The sequence below is a fragment of the Phascolarctos cinereus genome, unplaced genomic scaffold, assembly GCF_003287225.1.
Source record: "Phascolarctos cinereus isolate Bilbo 61053 unplaced genomic scaffold, phaCin_HiC Scaffold_5;HRSCAF=322, whole genome shotgun sequence".
Taxonomy (NCBI): Eukaryota; Metazoa; Chordata; class Mammalia; order Diprotodontia; family Phascolarctidae; genus Phascolarctos; species Phascolarctos cinereus.
In genome coordinates this window covers 60014783-60033083 of record NW_027555958.1, presented here as the reverse complement: position 1 = coordinate 60033083, position 18301 = coordinate 60014783, and the positions used below count along the sequence as shown (strand labels likewise).

Below are 18301 nucleotides of genomic sequence, written 5' to 3'. Positions count from 1 at the left end.
ATAAGTAAGCTTGAAAGCAGGACTCTCTTTGGCCTTTCATTGTTTTCCCAGCAATTAGCCCAGCACACAGTAGGTGCCTAATAAATGCTTATTGACTACCACCTTGAAGAGCTGTGGTCAGGCTCAGATGAATAATGTACTAGAAAATGCTTAGGCAACTGTAAAATGCTAGGGAAAAATATGTGGGAGAATGTGATTACAGATGGAAAATGTGTGTGTTTGGAACATATACAGATTGATCTTTAGGAGAAGGAGGATCCAATGTGTTGAGGATGCTCCATACTGAGCCTTCCCTGACCACAGGCAGGTGGAACTTTGCAAAAGTAAAAGCATCCTGTTCTCCTCCTGTTGGCCACTCCTGGGTCAAAGCAGCGTCAGATAAAGATCATAAGGGAGACTGTGTTCAGCACTCCCCTTGCAGGGCCATGCCATTAGCTTAGCCATTTGAAGAGTGCTGTCTCTTTTTCTTCTCCCTTTGCTAAAAGCTTCTTTGTGCATAGGCTGTAATTGCATTGGAAACCCTGTGATTTATGTTAGTGCTGAATGTGGTTAGTTGTAACTAGGTTATAAATAAGGCATTATATTATCTGTAGTCTTTTCTTCTGGGAAGAATTGTGTGTTTTTAAAAGGATGTCTCAAATAACTGAAATTCATAGAGAAATCGATTCTTTAATGATTTTTCAGTGTTGCTGTCAACATATGCTTTAGGTTTTTGTTTTGTTTTGTTTTGTTTTGAAGTTAAAAAGAAGCCAAGGAACAATCAATGCCAGGACATAATCCCTTGCTTTCGAGCCAACTAGAACAGCATTCAAGGTGCTACTGATTTTTAAGGTTTAAATGCACCTCCAGAAAAGAAAATGTCTAAGGCTGCTAGCATCCAAATTTTAAGAATGAAATTATTTTTATAACCAAGATGGCTTTGTGTTAAAAAGAGTTGTTAATGCAAGTGTTGAATATAGAATTTAACTTACTGAATGACTTCTTTTAGCATATACCAGGAAGTTCATTGGGTATAATTGTAGCTTCTAGTTCTAGCCCATATTTCTCTTTGGATGTTGGTGGAAGGATATTGCATAGTGGATAATGCCAGTTTCACATTCACTATGCATTTAGGCCAAAGTCTTTCAAGCCAAATGAAACCAAAAACAAAAGTCATTTGGCTCGAGGTCTTAAACTTTGCTATTTGCCCAAGGTTTTAGGCATAGTGATTGATTTCTCTTCCTTCATCCCCTACCCTGTACACTTCCCTCCCAACTTAACACTTTGGACTTTGTTGTGGGTGAGAACAGAAAAGGGGAGAAAAGAGACCATGAGAAGAGTAGGAGGAAGTCAAAAGTAATAAGATCACACAAGGAGAAGGAAAGGAGTGTAAGAAAAGAGAGTGATGAAGGGAGTCTCCAAAATTTGCTTTTGCAATTATTCAGAAGTGAGGAGCAAACTGAAATTGTTATCCTTCCCTCAAGCCTCCCCCTCCCCAATAAAAGATTTGGAGTATTATTACTCAAGTTTAACTCAGAACTAAACGTCATGAAATATGACAAAATGCAATGTGGTAGATGCTGAAAGATGGCAGACAATATTTCTTCTCCTACAGGCTCTCTTTTACTATATATACTGCATTCATTGGTAGTTGCCTTCATCAAAGAAGAGGTTTTCCAAAATTACAGGTGGGACATACTTTTCTGACCCTAAAGCAGAGGAGTGACTAAGAATTAGGCCAACAGATGGCCTAATCCAACAGAATCCATTTGTTCTAAATAAATTTGTTCTGAATAAATCTGACCTTTCTGGATCAAACTCTCCAAATACTGTAGATTTTTTATTATGGTTCTGTAAAATTTTATATTCCTCTTTGATGGACAAATAGCTCTGCTCCAGCACATCAAGGTAACCCTGCAATTTCTCCAGTACCTGTAGCAATTAAATCCAATCACATAAATTTAAAAATTTACTCATTCTCACTTTCCTAATTTCCCTTCCCTCAAAGCTCAAATGGCCTAAGTTCATAATAACAACATGCTCCACAGCAGCAGTTCTCAAAGTGTGGTTCATGGACCCTTTCTTTTTTCTTTTTTTAAGTGAGGCAATTAGGGTTAAGTGACTTGCCCAGAGTCACACAGCTAGGAAGTATTATGTGTCTGAGGCCACATTTGAACTCAGGTCCTCCTGACTCGAGGGCCGGTGCTCTATCCACTGAGCCACCTAGCTGCCCTGTTCATGGACCCCTTCCAGGGATCCATGAGGTCAAAACTATTTTCATACTAATACTAAGATGTTTTAATTTAGAATATAGTAAATTTAGAATATAGTAAATTATTAATTTAGAATATAGTAAAATACCAATAGATATTTACCATCATAAATAAAAGCTCTTTGGGGGAAGGGATCCTCAGTGATTTTTAAGGGTGAAAAGGAATCCTTTTTTATCCTCAGTATTTTATTTTATTTTTTAAAAACATTTTTATTTAAAGTTTTGAGTTCCAAATTCTATCCCTCCTTCCCTGAGATGGTAAGCAATCAGATATGGGTTATACGTGTGCAATTATATAAAATATTTTCATATTAGTCATTTTGTATAAGAAACAAAAGAAAAGATGAAAGAAAGTGAAAAATAGCATGCTTCAGTCTGTATTCAAAACAATATCAGTTCTTTCTCTGGAGGCAGATAGTATATTTCATCATTAGTCCTTTGGGATTGTAAAGTTGTCTTGAAACCAATCAGCCAATAAACATTTATTAAATGCCTACTATATTCCAGGCTATGCTATTATTCTTCAATATTGTACCGTCCTATTGTATAGCAATAGGCTAAGAAAAAGGTATTGAAGGAATAAGCATAGGCAAAGAGGAAAGAGAAGTATCACTTTTTGCAGATGATATGATGGTTTACTTAAAATTCCCACCTGAAAAACTAATCAAAACAATGAACAACTTCAGTGAAGTTGCAGGATATAAAACAAACTCTTACAAACCACCAATATTTCTGCATATTACCAACAAAACACATCAGGGAGTGATACAAAGAGAAATTCCATTTGAAATAACTACAGACAGTATGAAACACTTGGGAGAGTACCTGTCAAGACACTCACAAGGACTATATGAACACAGTTACAAGACATAGAAAAATAAGTCCTTAATGCACTGTTGGTAAACGCATCCAATCATTCTGAAGGGTAATTTGGAACTATGCCCCCAAAACCATTCAATTGTACTCACTCCAGCAATATTACTTCTAGGTCTGTCTCTAAAGAGATCAAAGCAAGAGGAAGTGGACCTATATTTTTAGCAGCTCTTTTTTATGGTGGCAAAGAATTGGAAACTGAGGGGATGACCATCAGTTGGGGAATAACTAAACAAGTTGTGTATGTGAATATGAGAGAATACTATTGTGCTATAAGAAATGACAAAGGGGATGGTTTCAGAGAAACTTGGGAAGATGTCTATGAACTGATACAGAGTGAGTCAGCAAAACCAGGAGAAGAATTGCAGTAAGAGCAATAAAAACACCCAACTATATTTGAAAGGAATAGCAAGTTACACATAATGGATCTGAAATTTCAGGTGCAATCCTCTGTTTTTCCATCCCACTTTGTTATTGAAATGCTTGTCTTATTTCTTAAGTTCAGAATAAAATAAATAAGTTAAAAAAAAAACCTTACTGACTGATCAACGCAATAATCAACCACAATTCTAAATGACTTATGAAGAAACATGCTATCTACCTCCAGAAAGAGAGTTGATGGACTCAGAGTACAGACCAAAACATATTTTCTTTTCTTTCTTTTTCTTTCTATTTTTGGACATGATTAATATAGGAATTTGTTTTGTATAACTATACATATTTGTACCGGGTTTTGTTTTTCTTGTCTTCTCAATGGATGGGAAAGACGGAGAAAATTCAGAACTGAAAATAAAATTGAGTTGTTGGGGAAAATGTTTTTAATTGCAAAACAAATATACAAATACCTAAAATATAAATGCATAGGAGAGATTTGAGAAAAGAGCTATAATTGTATGATTTATAGCTGTGGGAATCAAGGAAGGCTTCGGGGAAGGGGTAAGGGAATGGATTCTGACAGGTGGAGATGGAAGGGTAGGGGAAAAGTTAAGGAGAAAGAACATTCTTGTTATGGGGCATGTTACACACAAAGTACAGAGGTAGGAAGAGCATAAAGCAAGTACTTTCCTTCAGAGATTATGTTCAGTTTATCCTGTAGAAAATGGCTTGTTTGAACATAGTTGTTTGCAAGTTGTCCTTCCCATTAAACTGTGCACTCCTTCAGAGAAGAGACTATTTTACCGTTCTTTGTATCCTCAGCACTTAACACCATGCCTGGCACATAGTAGGCAATTCACAAATGCTTGTTGACTTGAATCAGTATATAATTTTGTTTTGCTGGTATTTAGAATGTGTCAAGATAATAGTATGCAATAAAGCTAGAAAAGTGAGTTGGTATCAGATTGTAGAGACGAGAGGGCCTTGAACAACAGGAGTTGAGGAGGCCAGCACCCCATCCCCTACACACCATCTTTCTCCCAAAAGCATCAGTTAACTATATTGATGAAGCTTCCTGAAAAGGGCCTAGCAATTAGAATATAACTGGAGAAAACAATGTCAATTTTCACACAACCTTTATAGCTGATGACCCAGTTACTTCTGCATTTTCCGTATGATTCAATCGTATCCCTCCTGTTGTTTCTGCTCGTTCTCTTTTCTCTTTTCCTTATACAATGTTGATTTGTGTACATGTTGTACCTTTCTAGTAAAATGTAAGCTCTGCAAAGGTAGCGGCTGCTTCATTTTCATCTTCATATTGCCAGCACCTAGGCACGGTGCCTTGCAAGTAGTAGGTGCTTTTAAAAATTGTTAAATTGGATTGACTTCTTTAACAAATTGGTTTTTTTAAATTGTATTAGTCAATCAAAAAACATTTATTGAGCATCTGCTATGTGCCAGACACTGTGCAAATACTATAAAAAGAGCCAACAGACAATCTCTGCCCACAAGGAACTCACAATCTAATGGAGAGACAAGCAAACATGTACAAACAATATATATACAAGATAAATAGGAAATAATTAATAGAAGGAAGGTCACTAGAATTAAGAGGGATTAGAAAAGTCTTCATGTAGAAAATAGGTTTTTAGTGGGGCTTAAAGGAAGCCAGGGAAGACAATAGATGGAGATTTAGAATTATTACCTGTTTATTACCTTCTAAAGGGGTAGCATCCTGGTTTAATCTTTTAGAAAATTCTTCTACCTATTACAAAAAAAATTTGGTGTAAGCATGAAGTTTTCTGCACAGATATCTCTATCATTCTATCATTCTATAATACGAAGTGTTTTTAAACATTACTTTAGTTTTCAAGTTCTTGGTCTGCTCCGTTAGCTCCTGACACATATTGTCTCTTTTTGTTGTTTTTTTAAGTAATTGGGAGGGCCTTGAAGGCAACCGTACTTCAGCAGTTGATGATAATTTCAAGACATTTGCCTTCGATACTAATCCTGTATAATAACATCAAGCATTAGTCATTATTTACAATTATTGCCCACAATGCCAGGATGAAATGCAAAAAGAAATCTATAGTAACAGTCACAGATATTGCCAACACTGTAATACACACACACACACACACACACACACACACACACATATTATATAATTATATATTATATACATATATTATATAAATCTAAAAGAACTTTTTAAATGTCTACCTGAAACAGCTGTTTCTGAAACATCCAGGAGAGGCTCTACCTGTACAATAGAGGAAAAGAACATTTTTTTTGTGCATACCAATGAAGGAGACAACTACTAGAGACATACAAAAGGTATTTTAACATTAGAGGAATATAATTGTAAAATTAGTTAGGTGTTGGAGATATAGATCATGGGATATATGTACATCTATGTATGGAGCTAGAGATGGAAGAGACCATGGAGTTTGACAACACTCATTTTACAGATGAGGAAACTGAGGCCCAAAGAGAAGCAGTGACTCACCCAAGGTCACATAGGTAATAAGTAGAAGCAGCCAGATTTTGAACTCAAGTCTTTTGACTGTACATCCAGTGATCTTGCTACTATATAGTACAGCTAATTCTGGCATCACAGTGACAGTCCTCGCCAATGAGAGCTTTTCAAAGTAGAAAAGAACCATTGAGATGGAATAGACTTTCAGAGAGCATCTAATAGTCCCAACATCCCAAGCAACTATTTAATCCAGTCCCTTCAATCTGCAGATGAAGAGACTGAAGCCCAGAGAGGTGAATTACCCCAGCTCAAGACTGTACACAAAGTCAGTAGTAAAGGCTTGATTTTGCCTGCGGGTCTCCTGACTCTCCCCCAGAAGCGCTCCCACTAGCTACACTCATACAGGTGAAAAGGGTAAATTGCAATACCTCCCAGAGTCACATTTCACTTACCTGTAAGTGTTGCAAAAACTCAATAGTTTCTTCTTTATTCTCTTGGGGCTTTCTGACAAGAAAATTCATAGCCATACTTTCTAAACCATCTTGCACAATAGCTGATTTCTCACTCAAGTTAGGAGAGTAATTGGTTTGCTGAATTATGGTTGCCAATCTATGCTGGATATTAGGTTTAGACATTCTGATTTGGGGAGCAACTTGAGAGAAATCAGAAAGGAAATCATAAACTTGATCTTGGCCATAGGTAAGCCCATTGTCTGAGCTAAGTCTTTCAAACAGACATTGCTGAGGTGTCTGCCCTGCGTACATTGTTTGTAGATAATTTGGGCTTCTGTTTTCAGCTACAAAATTCGGAATTCCTTGAAAGCAGTCTCTAGGAGCCAATGACTCTTCAAAATTAAAATCAAAAATACTTTCATTACTTGTGAGTTGCCTGTGACTCGACTGTTTGCAGATGACATTTCTTTTATGGAGGACCTGGTCAAAGGGTTCTGTGTTTGGTTCTCTTGACAAAGAACTTTCACTACAATGCAGAATAAGGCTTTTAACAATGGTTTCATCAAAACTTTCAAATGACAGCTCAGGGAAAGTTTCACAAGCAACAGGCTGGATAGCATTTGGAAACTCTTTTTTGGACAGATGTTGAAGTAAAATATCAGAAATTTGTGAATTTGAAGGCCTCTTATTATTAGTTGGAATGTGAAAAAATCCAGTGTATAGTTCTTCTTTATTGCCCTTTTTAATTACAGAAGTTTCAGGAAAAGTATCATTTGCATATCTCTTGTGAGTGTCTTCTTGAGGCATTCCTGTGTATGAAAAGATTGATTGTTGGACAGCTGCAGGCACATCCTTTATTAAGGGGAAAATCTCATCACAGTGGCTATGGAGCAGCTCAGCCTTGTCTATCAAATTCCCATCATAAGGCAAGTCCTCTTGCTCCTTATCAGTTGTATCTCCAGATAAATCCAAATTATCCATGAGTGTTCAGTTTACTCTTTTGCACTACACTGCTTGCTGTTCGGACTAACCGTAATTAGATGTCCTCCAGTCTTCATTGATCCTTTTCAGACAATGCTTTTATTGTATATATCTTATTCTGTGAGACATGAAAAAAACAACTTCACGGTTAAATACAGAAGAATCATTCAAAACAGTAATATCTCACTATAGCATAAACTGGCACATCTTTGCAAACAAGATCAAAATAAAATTAGGGAATAACGGATCTGCTTAAAGAGAAATGCATTTACCAATGGGGAGGTAATGAGCTTAACAAAAGTCTAATCCATTATCAGCACTGTATTAACATCTCAGTCAAATATATAAAATGGCTCTAGAATGAGACAGGCAAGAATGCCCTCTCTCTCCCTCCCACCCCACCAAGGTGTATTTTCTTTCCTTGAATTTTGACTGGCACTTACCTCTAACTAAAGAGAGAAAAAATTATGAATATTTGCTATCCTATTTTAGGAAAATACTCTCTGAGGGTATGGCTTACCAAAGCATTTTAAGAACTTTTTTCTTTGAATATAAACAAAACATGATTTTTAAACAAATTATGAAAAAAATGTTCACATTATTAACAAATGTCAGTAAGTCTACATGTTATTGACACTCTAATTTATTTTCCTTCCACACATAGTTGTATGACCATCTTCATTCCAGTGGAAAATCACCACGGGAGTCCGCGTCTCCATCCTTGACTCTCCTGGACCCTAGAGTCTACTCCTGACGCATAATTGAATGACTGAGGAGGGCCCAGAAAAGGACAGAAATATGACCGAACCATTGTCCCTACTGTGCTGAATGGGCTGAAACAGCATCTGAACCCACGTCTCCCTAAGGCACAGATCTGACAATGTTACTCTCCTGTTCAAAAATCTTTCATTGCCTTTAGGATAAAATACAGTCTTCTCTGCCTGATTCAAGGACTTGCCCAATCTGCCTCCCACCTACCTTTTCAGATTCATTTTACATTGCTTCCCTGCTCATGATTTGATAGCTCCTCATATTTGTTGTTCATCTGCTTCCTGAATGCAACATGCCATCTCCTTCCTCAGTACATTTGCACAAACCTGTGTGTACTCCCTGTGTGTGTGCCTGTCGTGTTCTCCCTCTTTATCTTTGTCTTTCAAAATCCTTATCTTCTTTTCCAGGCTATCTGCTCGGGGACCATCTCCTCCAAGAAGCCTTCCCTAATTCCCTTGCCATTCAATGACTAGTGCTCTTTTCCTCTTCAAATAACATTGTATGTGTGTGTGTGTGTGTGTGTGTGTGTGTGTATGTAGTCTATTCTTCCACTAGAACATAAGCCACAAGTTTTATTTTTGTCTTTGAACCTACCCAGGACTTACTTAGCACAGTGTCTTGAATTTAGTGGGTACTTAATGTTCGCAAAATAAATTTGGTGTTTAAAGCCTAGCCCATAGACGCCCCTCATCTACTTCCCCTTGGTCTACTTCTATCTTTACCTCCCACCTAGGACTGAAAATATTGGGAAAAAAACCCTTCCTTTTGGTATCTCCCTTGCAGCTCAAAAAGCCTCCCTGTACTTCTCAGAAATAGTATAATAATAGTTTTAGTTTATCTGGTGGAAGAGCTGAGTGGTTCTGAAAGTCAGTTCTATCACAAACCAACAGCACAACCCAAGGCATTAAGCCCACTTTCCTCATTTCTAAAATTATGAGGTTGGGCTAGATAAGCTCTTAGATTCTCTTATCTCTAGAATTCTCTGAGAGAATTTGAGTATTTGAGTGATCTGTTAAAAGCCATAACTTTAATTAATAAAAAAAAAAAGGCTAAATGCCCAGAAGAAATGGCATTCATTACATTCCCTAATGAAGAAAACCAAACTAAATGTGGTGAATTCTGACTGAGCAATAATGGTGATAACTGAGATATAACTGAGACCTTAATGCAGATGTGCCCTGGGAGGTAAGAAAACTCAACATGCAAAAACCAGATTTAAAAAGCAGATAAATTAGGGAGTGACTAGTTTCTTTATTAACAACAAATATATATATCAAAGGGACTAAACTAACCACACATTTTCTTTAAATGGGAAGATCCTTCGGCACATTTCAAATTACTCTCCTTCTAAAACTTTGATTTCTAATTTCTGGGGAACATATTGACTTTAAAACCAGACTCACCTAGATAAGCAGAGTCAGAAGCTACTATAACTGAAGACCAAATGACAAACAAAATATCAAATTTCCTCTAGGCTTTCCAGGAGACACAAAGAAAATAAGTTTTAGCTTAATGCTGGGACAGGGCGAACAGTCCTCCCACCCAGAATTGCTTTGTTTTGCCCCTTACCAAAAGTTCTAGTGTCAACATATTCAAAGGACAACAGTGAAAGTACAAATGCCTCTATTTGGGTACAGGAGGGAACAACTATGAGTGGATTGATGAAAAAAAAAGATGAAACCTACACTTAAGTTCTATTTTCAAATGCCGTATTTCATTTAAAACTGAGCACCTATAAAATACTTTAATGTGAAATTTTTTTATTCCTAAATAAAAATTCAGACAATGTCAAGGTAGAGCTAGTTTTCTTTTGTCAGATTTCTTACAAGTCAGGGTATAGCCCAAAACTTCCTCATCATGTCTCATGTCCTTGTATGCTTATTCCCTTTAATGCAAAACTTCTTACTGGGTAGGTTAGAGTACCTACCCATTTTGTAGAAGGTTTCAACCATCCTAAATATTCAAATTTGACATCTTCAGATTTCAGAAAATAATCATATTTAAACTAATAAAAAACTATCATTTATTCTTATACCCTTTTGGGGGAGTGGGGGAGGGAAATAGGATGTCTAGATAAGCCAGGAGACAAAGGTTTCCTTTCATCATTTATATGACACTTCTTAAGCCAATGCTTTTTTTGCCTTTTTTTTTCATATTTTCTTCCTGAACCATCCACATTTCTAAGCACTTTAATGAACTCCTTTAAATGAAGCATCGCTTCAGAGTTGACAGCTCAACCTTGGAATTCAAAATATCAGTAAAAGAGATTCCACCCAGAAACTGAACATAACCTTGTCTAGAAGCCCAGTACATTATACTGAAATCAGGTGAATCCTTCTGCTAACGCTAACTGCTCCAGCAGAGGTATTGGCCATTATGTGCTCGGCAAAAGCTCACAGATCTCTCTGGGAATAAACAAGTGGTCACCGGGATAGTGAAGGCCAAGGCATCATAGTTACATAATCTTATCAAACATTTCTGTCTGGACATTCACCAAAGAGGGGAACAAAGTGATAGCTCTGTTGACAACTATCTCTTAAATACTTTACTTTATTGTGACATTGAAATTTGATGTAACTTTTGGAGTAGGAAAATGAATCCTGTATAAGAAGATGCATAAGATGACTCAGAAATCTGATGGGATCAGTTAGGACTACCTATGGAAGAGAAAATCAAATTTGTCCCAGAATTAGAAGTTGAAGTGGGTTGTTGAATAATTAATTTGTTTGTGCTCAGGTTTTTTGTGTTGTTGTTGTTTTTTTTTACTCAATAAAGCCAATTTGGTAAGAATATAAAGTTCTACCTTAGGTGATTGGCCTTATCACTGAAAGGAGAACTATGGTCATGTCCTTAAGCAGTCCTAAGGTCTCAAGCCCACCCCACCACCATCACTTCTGAATTAGAACACCACCAGCCTTCCATTCAGTGTAGGAGGGGCCCTATGCCCAAGAAGGAGGAGAAATCAGGCCTGTGTTGTTGTCCTCCACCCCTTTGGGGGTGTCAGGGAATCCAGGTTGTGCTACAAGCGCTCTCTTGTCTTGAGTCTCATTTCCAACATCCCTCCCACCTTTGTAACCACATTAAGAGAGAAGCAAGAGATAATGACCCAACAATGGAGATACGGCCACCTTTGTTGGTACATCTGTGACATCTAAAAAGGGTAGAATCTAAGGTTGGGGGCTTTTAATACACAAACCCACTTTGCTTTCTGCCACCTTAAAGTTATATACTACACATTCTCTCACTTTTAGGTCTCACAAGAGCTGAAAGAAATGGGCAAAAACCTTGGTTAGCAATTGGGAAGTTCACTTACTTTACCTAGTTTATAGAGGTTACAGACTGATCTGTTTGTTGGACCTTTTGGAAAAGGTTTTGAAAAACCTTCTCTAATTATAAGCCACCTTTTTTTTACCCACAATTGGCAATTTGTGAAGTGGTGGTAATTGTTCATCCTTCATTTTCAAAGGACACTCAATGACATCATGGGTGATGTCTTGACTTACGTGTGAATTGAATTTAAGCAAGGCAGAGCTGTGCAAAGTTGTCAGCCTCACTTTCTTCCAGTTGTCCGTGACAAAAGTCAAGATGACCGGTGGTGATAGGTGGCGCAGTGGAATCAGGAAAGCTCATCTTCTGAGTTCAAATCTGGCCTCGGACATTTCACTGTGTGACACTGGGCAAGACACTTGAAGAGGGGAATGGCAGAACAAAGAGACAGAGTTTCAGATTCCTTGTTTCTTCCAGGTATCATCAAGTAAGAAAATCACTCAGAAGACTCCAGATATGCAACTTACTTCTGATTTGATCTGAATTTCTGTTGCATTTAAAAAAGCATCCAAAAACACCTGAGTGGACTGTCTTTTTATTTCCACATTTCCTTTCTACATTCTTATCTCAGGACTTCTACTTGCCCAGGGAGAATGAATGAGTGTTTAGTATAACAACATCCTAGGCCACATCCAGGAGTCAGGTATCCTTGGATGTGGTATCTAATGTGTTGCATTCAATTTTCTAGATTAAAATATTTTCAAATGTAAGATGATCCATGCTGCTTCCATAATGACTACATTTGATTACTCTCATGCAATCAGACCTGGTAACCTTATCTCTGAATTGTAAGTTTCTTACAAATGCAGTGTCTTTTTAACTGTAACTATATACCTTTGAATGTAGTATTGGTTTCATCCTGCCATTGTTTTAATGTCATAAGGAAGGCACAAGAAACCTGTTCAATACTTGAGAGAGAACCATATGGCTATGTTATTTATAGCCAGTCTAAGAAATAAAGGTATTTCTTCCATGCAGATACACGGACTTGGTGACCAGCTGTTACAAATATTTACACTGATTCTGTTTTTAAAGCTAGGAAAAAAAAATTCTGCTGAACCAATGAGGATCATTAGTTGGAGTGGTTTCTCCATGAAACTTTAAGGCAAGCAAATTTTAACTCAAGCCCTGGCAATAGTTTCCCTTACACCGTAAGAATTTGAAATTGACTCTTCTACCAAATTTAGCCAGGAGGCATATGTATAATTAGTGTGCAGACATTCCATAAAGCATAGACCAGTCCTATTTTATGGAATGCTTAGGGAATTTTTGGCACCTAGTAAATGGTTTATTGTGATACTTAAGACTGCTAAAAATTATTAACTTGAATTATGATAAAAAAATAATATACTGCTGAGAGGCAACATAGACACTTTTGGAGATAGAGCCAAATTCAAAGCCAAGAAGACCTGGAGTTTGATCAAGTCTAGTCTCTGACACATACTGGTTGTGTGACTATGAATAATTAAATTAACCTCTCAGTGTTCCAGGAAGTGCTCTAAAAATATATAATTTGCAGAACAGTTGCTGATATCCATTGATTGAGGGAGTTTCTTTACTAAGAGTTCCCTACACCAGCAAAATCCCAGGTACAAGTAAAAAAATATACTATCCCTAAACTCCCTTGCTTGTACTATTTTTAAGTAGTAATAATATTACTTGCCATTTTAAAGAAAGCTCCACTTATTCCTATGATTTCTAGTGTTTTTAATTGACCATAGCAATAATAAAATCAACAAAAATCATATGATTATTTCAATAGATGCAGAAAAAGTTTTTGACAAAATACAACACTCACTCCTATTTAAAAAAAAACACACTAGAAAGCATAGGAATAAATGGAGCTTTCCTTAAAATGATAAGTAGTATCTACCTAAAATAAGAGCAAGCACTATCTATAAGGGGGATAAGCTAGAAGCCTTCCCAATAAGATTAGGGGTGAAGCAAGGAAGCCCATTATCATCACTATTATTCAACATTGTACTAGAAATGTTAGCTATGGCAATAAGACAAGAAAAAGAAATTGAAGGAATTAGACTAGGCAGTGGGAAAACAAAACATCACTCTTTGTAGACAATGTGATGGTATACTCAGAGGATCCTAGAGAAACAACTAAAAAACTACTTGAAATAATTAACAACTTCAGCAAAGTTGCAGGATGTAAAATAAACCCACAACATCAGTACTTCTACATATTACCAACAAAATCTAGCAGGGAGAGATAGAGAAATTCCATTTAAAATAACTGCAGATAAATAAAATACTTGGAAGCCTACCTGCCAAGACAAACCCAGGAACTATATGAATTATAATTTTCATAGAAATAATGAATAAGATAATAACAAATAAATAATACCTAAACAATTAGAGAAATATTAATTGCTCAGGAGCAGGCCAAACCAATATAATAAAAATGACAATTCTACCTAAATTTATCTACTTATTCATTGCCATACCAATTAAACTACCAAAAATTATTTTATAGGGCTAGAAAAAATAATAACAAAATTAATCTGAAAGAACAAAAGGTCAAGAGTATCAAGGGAATCAATGAAAAAAAAGGTGAAGGAAGGTGGCCTAGCCCTACCAGATCTCAAACCGTATTACAAAGTGATAATCATCAAAATAATCTAGCACTGGATAAGAAATGGAATAGAATACTGGCTAAGAAATAGATCAGTGGAATAGATTAGGTACACAATACAGTAGTAAATGACCATATTAAACTTGTCCTTGATAAACACAAAGATCCAAACTTCTGAGATAACATTTTTCATCAATAAGTCCTTCAGAATTATCCTGGAACATTGTATTGCTGAGAATAAGTCATTCACAGTTGTTCATAATACAATGTTGCTGTTACTGTGTACAATGTTCTCTTGGTTCTCCTCACTTCACTTTGCATCAGTTCATATAATATTTCTTAGGTTTTTCTGAAAGCATCCTGCTTGTCATTTCTTATAGCATAAAGATATTTCATCACAATCATATACCACAGTTTGTTCAGCCTTTCCTCAATTGATGGGCATCCACTGAATTTCCAATTCTTTGTCACCACAAAAAGAACTGCTATAAATATTTTTGTACATGTAAATTATTATTATTATCCTTGTTTCACAGTCGAAGAAACTGAGGCAAAGAGAGGGTAACAATTTGTAGAGGGTCACAAAGCTAGTGTCTGTGATCAAATATGAACCCAGGTCTTCCTGACTCCAGGTCCAGTGCTCTATCCATCACTCCACTAGCTGTCTCTACTCTAATCCAGTAGGGGTTAGAGGAAGAAAAAGAGAAAAGTAATGGTGGTTGGTGATTTCATACTCAGGGATACTGAGGCAGCTATTTGTCAACCTCAGATGATGAAAGATCTATTGTCTTCTTGGGCACGTATTCAAGGCATGACTGAGAACCTCCCCAGACTTGTCAGACTGGATGACTATTACCACCTCTGGTGATTCAAGTGGTCACAAATGATACTGCCAGAAGGAACCAAGAAAGTATTTCCAAAGATTCCAACGTCTTGGGAAAGAAGCTGAAATCACAGGAGCTTAGACTTGTGTTTGGTTTATGGTTTCCCTTTAAAGGTAAAGGGGTACAGAAATGAAAAATGAACTGCGAATAGCTTAAAAGGTGTTGCCTGAAAACAGAATTTGGATTTCTCGACCATAGCACATAGGGATGACAACTTCCTGTAGTGGGATGAATATGCCTAACAAAGGCAGGTTTAAAAAAAAAAAGCACCTGTCTGGTATCTTGCAAATCTAATCAAAAAGGCTTACACAACAAAAGGTTGATAGAGCAGCATGGCACAGTGGAAAGAGCACTGGCTTCTGAGTCAAAGAACCAGAGTTCAAATCCTACCTTTTTAAGGCTAGAATTTATATAAAACTTTAAAGTTTGCAAAGCACTTTGTAAATATTGTTTTATCCTCACAACAACATTGAGGGGTAAGTGCTACTGTTATCATCCCCAATTATAGATGAGAAAATTGAGACAGACAGAAGAGAAATAATTTGCCTTGGCTCCCACCATTAGTAAAGTCTGAGGTTAGATTTGAACTTAGGTCTACCCTGACTCCAGGGGCACCTCTTTATCCATCACACCACCTAGCTGCCTCTGAGATTTACTCATTATGTAACTATGAGTAAGTCTTATCTCCCTTGGCCTCAGTTTCCTGATATGTAAAAATAATCTGTAAAATAAGGATATGAGACTAAATGGCCTCTGGGGCCCCTTCTAGCTTCATAACTACTGTATGATCCTATGACTTGGGCTTATGGCCTCCACCTTTCTATCAGAGAGAACTATGTTTAATGTCCACTGGAGTCAAGATTGAAAATCATTCCAGTGAGTAGGAAAAATAGGAGATGTCAAAAAAGACCAATGTGGACACATAGGGAATTCATCAAATGATATAAGGCAGGTAACAGAGGCTGAATATGAGCATGGTGCAGTCTTACAGAATAATGTCATGAGGTCTAAAGCTCAGAATGAGCTTTGATGCTGGCAAGGAAAGGTAAGGACAACAAAAAGCCTGGGAGGAAAGAGGGGGTTAAGCTCTATATTGAAGAAAGTTCTTCAAATTTTCCTTTTTAAGACCTTCAAAGAAAAGACTGGATTGCTGCTTGGGTTCAATGGGATGCTGATCACTGACAACAGAGAGATGACAGTTACTCAATACTTAATTTGCTTCTGTCTTCATTGCCAAGGAGAATGACCTTTACACTGGAAATGACAGAACAAAAATGGCAGATGGGGAGTTGATACCCAAGATAATAAGTAAGGAAAGATCTAGCAAGAGAGCATCCTATGGTGTACCTTTACTGAACTCAGTTGCTTGGCCAGATGCTCAAAGCAGTGGTTGATGTTATTACTGACCAGCTCTATCAGAGGTATTTGAATGCTTCTGGAGAATAAGGGAAATACTAAAGGACAGGAGAAGGGAAAATGTTCCGATTTTCAAGAAAGAGAAGAGAATGGTTAGCAAACTATAGGTCTGTGAGCTAAACTCCAATTCCTGGGGAAATTCCTAAACAAATTATTAAAGAGATAGTTATTAACCATTTGGAAAAAGAAGTCCTTTTTAGAAAAAGAAATTTAGAAAAAAAAAAGACTGAGCAGGGCTTCATCAAAGTCATGACAACTGAAGTTTGTTTTCTTTTTTGACAAGGTTACTAAATTGGTAGATCAGGAAATGATATATACACATACATGTGTGTGTGTGTGTATATATATATATATATATATATACATGTATATATATACATATATATACACACACACATATATGCATATAGCCCATTGAGTTTTATGAAAAGTTTTACAAATATTATCTCATTTGATCCTCATAACAACAACTGAGAGGTAGGTGCTATTATTATCTCTATTTTAAAAATAAGGAAACTGAGGCAGACAAATGGCCAAGTGACTTGCCCAGGGTCACACAGCTAGTAAATATCTGAAGCTGGATTTGGACTCCTGCTCCAGTGTTTTATCTATTGTGCCAATGGGGAAGGAGGAAAAGGGAGAGGGGGATGGTGAAAAGGAAGAGGGAAAGGGAAAAAGAAAAAGAGGAGGAAACTGCCTAGAGTCTCATACTATTTTTTGGAAGAGGTGGAGAGATGGGGGTAGAGAGAGGGGTGATAATACAATTAGATGGCTTTAGCTATGTTTGGATGGAGAGACTCAAATAATAGCAAAAAAAAAAGTTGATAGGACTCCAATGATCTATGTTTAGCCCTGTGCTAAGTTTTAACATATTTACCAATTTAACATTTATCATATTTACCAATATTTGGAAAAAGACTTAGATGGCATACTTCCCAAATTTGCAGATGACACAAAGCTGGGAGGAGCAGTAAATAACCTGAATGGTAGAATCCAAAAGTCCTTTGCAGGATAGATGGAGTGCTGGGTTAAATCCAACAAGATGAATTTCAGTAGGTATCAATGTAAAGTGTTACACAGGTTCAAAAAATCAATTTCACAAGTACAAAATGAGGGAGGCATCGCTAGTCATGTAGTTTGTGTGAAAAAGATCTTGAGGTTTTCGTTAACTACAATCTTAATATGAATTAGCTGTATGAGAGGCAGCTAGGTGGCACAGTGGCACAGACACCAGCCCTGGAGTCAGGAGGACCTGAGTTCAAATGTGACCTTAGATACTTACTAACTATATGACCCTGGAAAAGTCATTTAATTCTGATTGCCTCAAAAAAAATTAGCTATATGAAGATGTAACCAAATTAACTAACGCAGTCTTGGGTTGCATTGAAACAAAACGTCCAGAAATAAAGATAGTCCTTTTATATACTCTGCTTTTTTTCCAAACAACATTCTTGAATTCGTGCTATTTGAGGATTGGTTGAAAGAACTGGGGATGTGAGAAAGAATTCTGTTATTTTGGTCTGAGTGTGTCTAACTTATGTTTATTCCATTTTGGGAGGAAGCTTTTCTTTATATTGAGAATAAATCTGCCTCTCTGTAACTTTCAAACATTATTCTTAGTTCTTCCTTCTGGATCCAGGCAGAATAAGTCAATTAATGATAACCCTTTAGATAACAGAAGAAAGCTATCATGCCCTTAAGTTTTCTCTTTTCTAGGCTAAACTTTCCCAACTTCTTCAACCAATCCTTGTGTGGTAGAGTCTCTGGTTCTCTCACCATCCTGGATGTACCCTTCATCTCTTGCACAAGGCTATATATAGATTGACTAGAAAGGGCAAGGGAAAAGCCTGAAAGCCTGGAAGAGACACAGTTTTCTGTACTTTGCCTCACACATAGTAGATATTCAAT

At 36.8% G+C, this 18301-nt stretch overlaps 1 protein-coding gene across 1 annotated transcript in view; it reads right to left on the bottom strand.

Moving 5' to 3' along the window:
- Nucleotides 1-18301, bottom strand: part of AKNAD1 (AKNA domain containing 1) — a 55048-nt gene that overhangs the window by 29563 nt on the left and 7184 nt on the right. The window contains exons 2-7 of the mRNA XM_021000493.2: nt 11686-11867; nt 6431-7529; nt 5723-5762; nt 5361-5509; nt 5205-5264; nt 1784-1911 (exon numbers count right to left, since the gene is read on the bottom strand). Coding sequence (XP_020856152.1) covers nt 1784-1911; nt 5205-5264; nt 5361-5509; nt 5723-5762; nt 6431-7411 — 1358 coding nt within the window. The 5' untranslated portion in view covers nt 7412-7529; nt 11686-11867. The remainder of the gene's footprint in view (nt 1-1783; nt 1912-5204; nt 5265-5360; nt 5510-5722; nt 5763-6430; nt 7530-11685; nt 11868-18301) is intronic.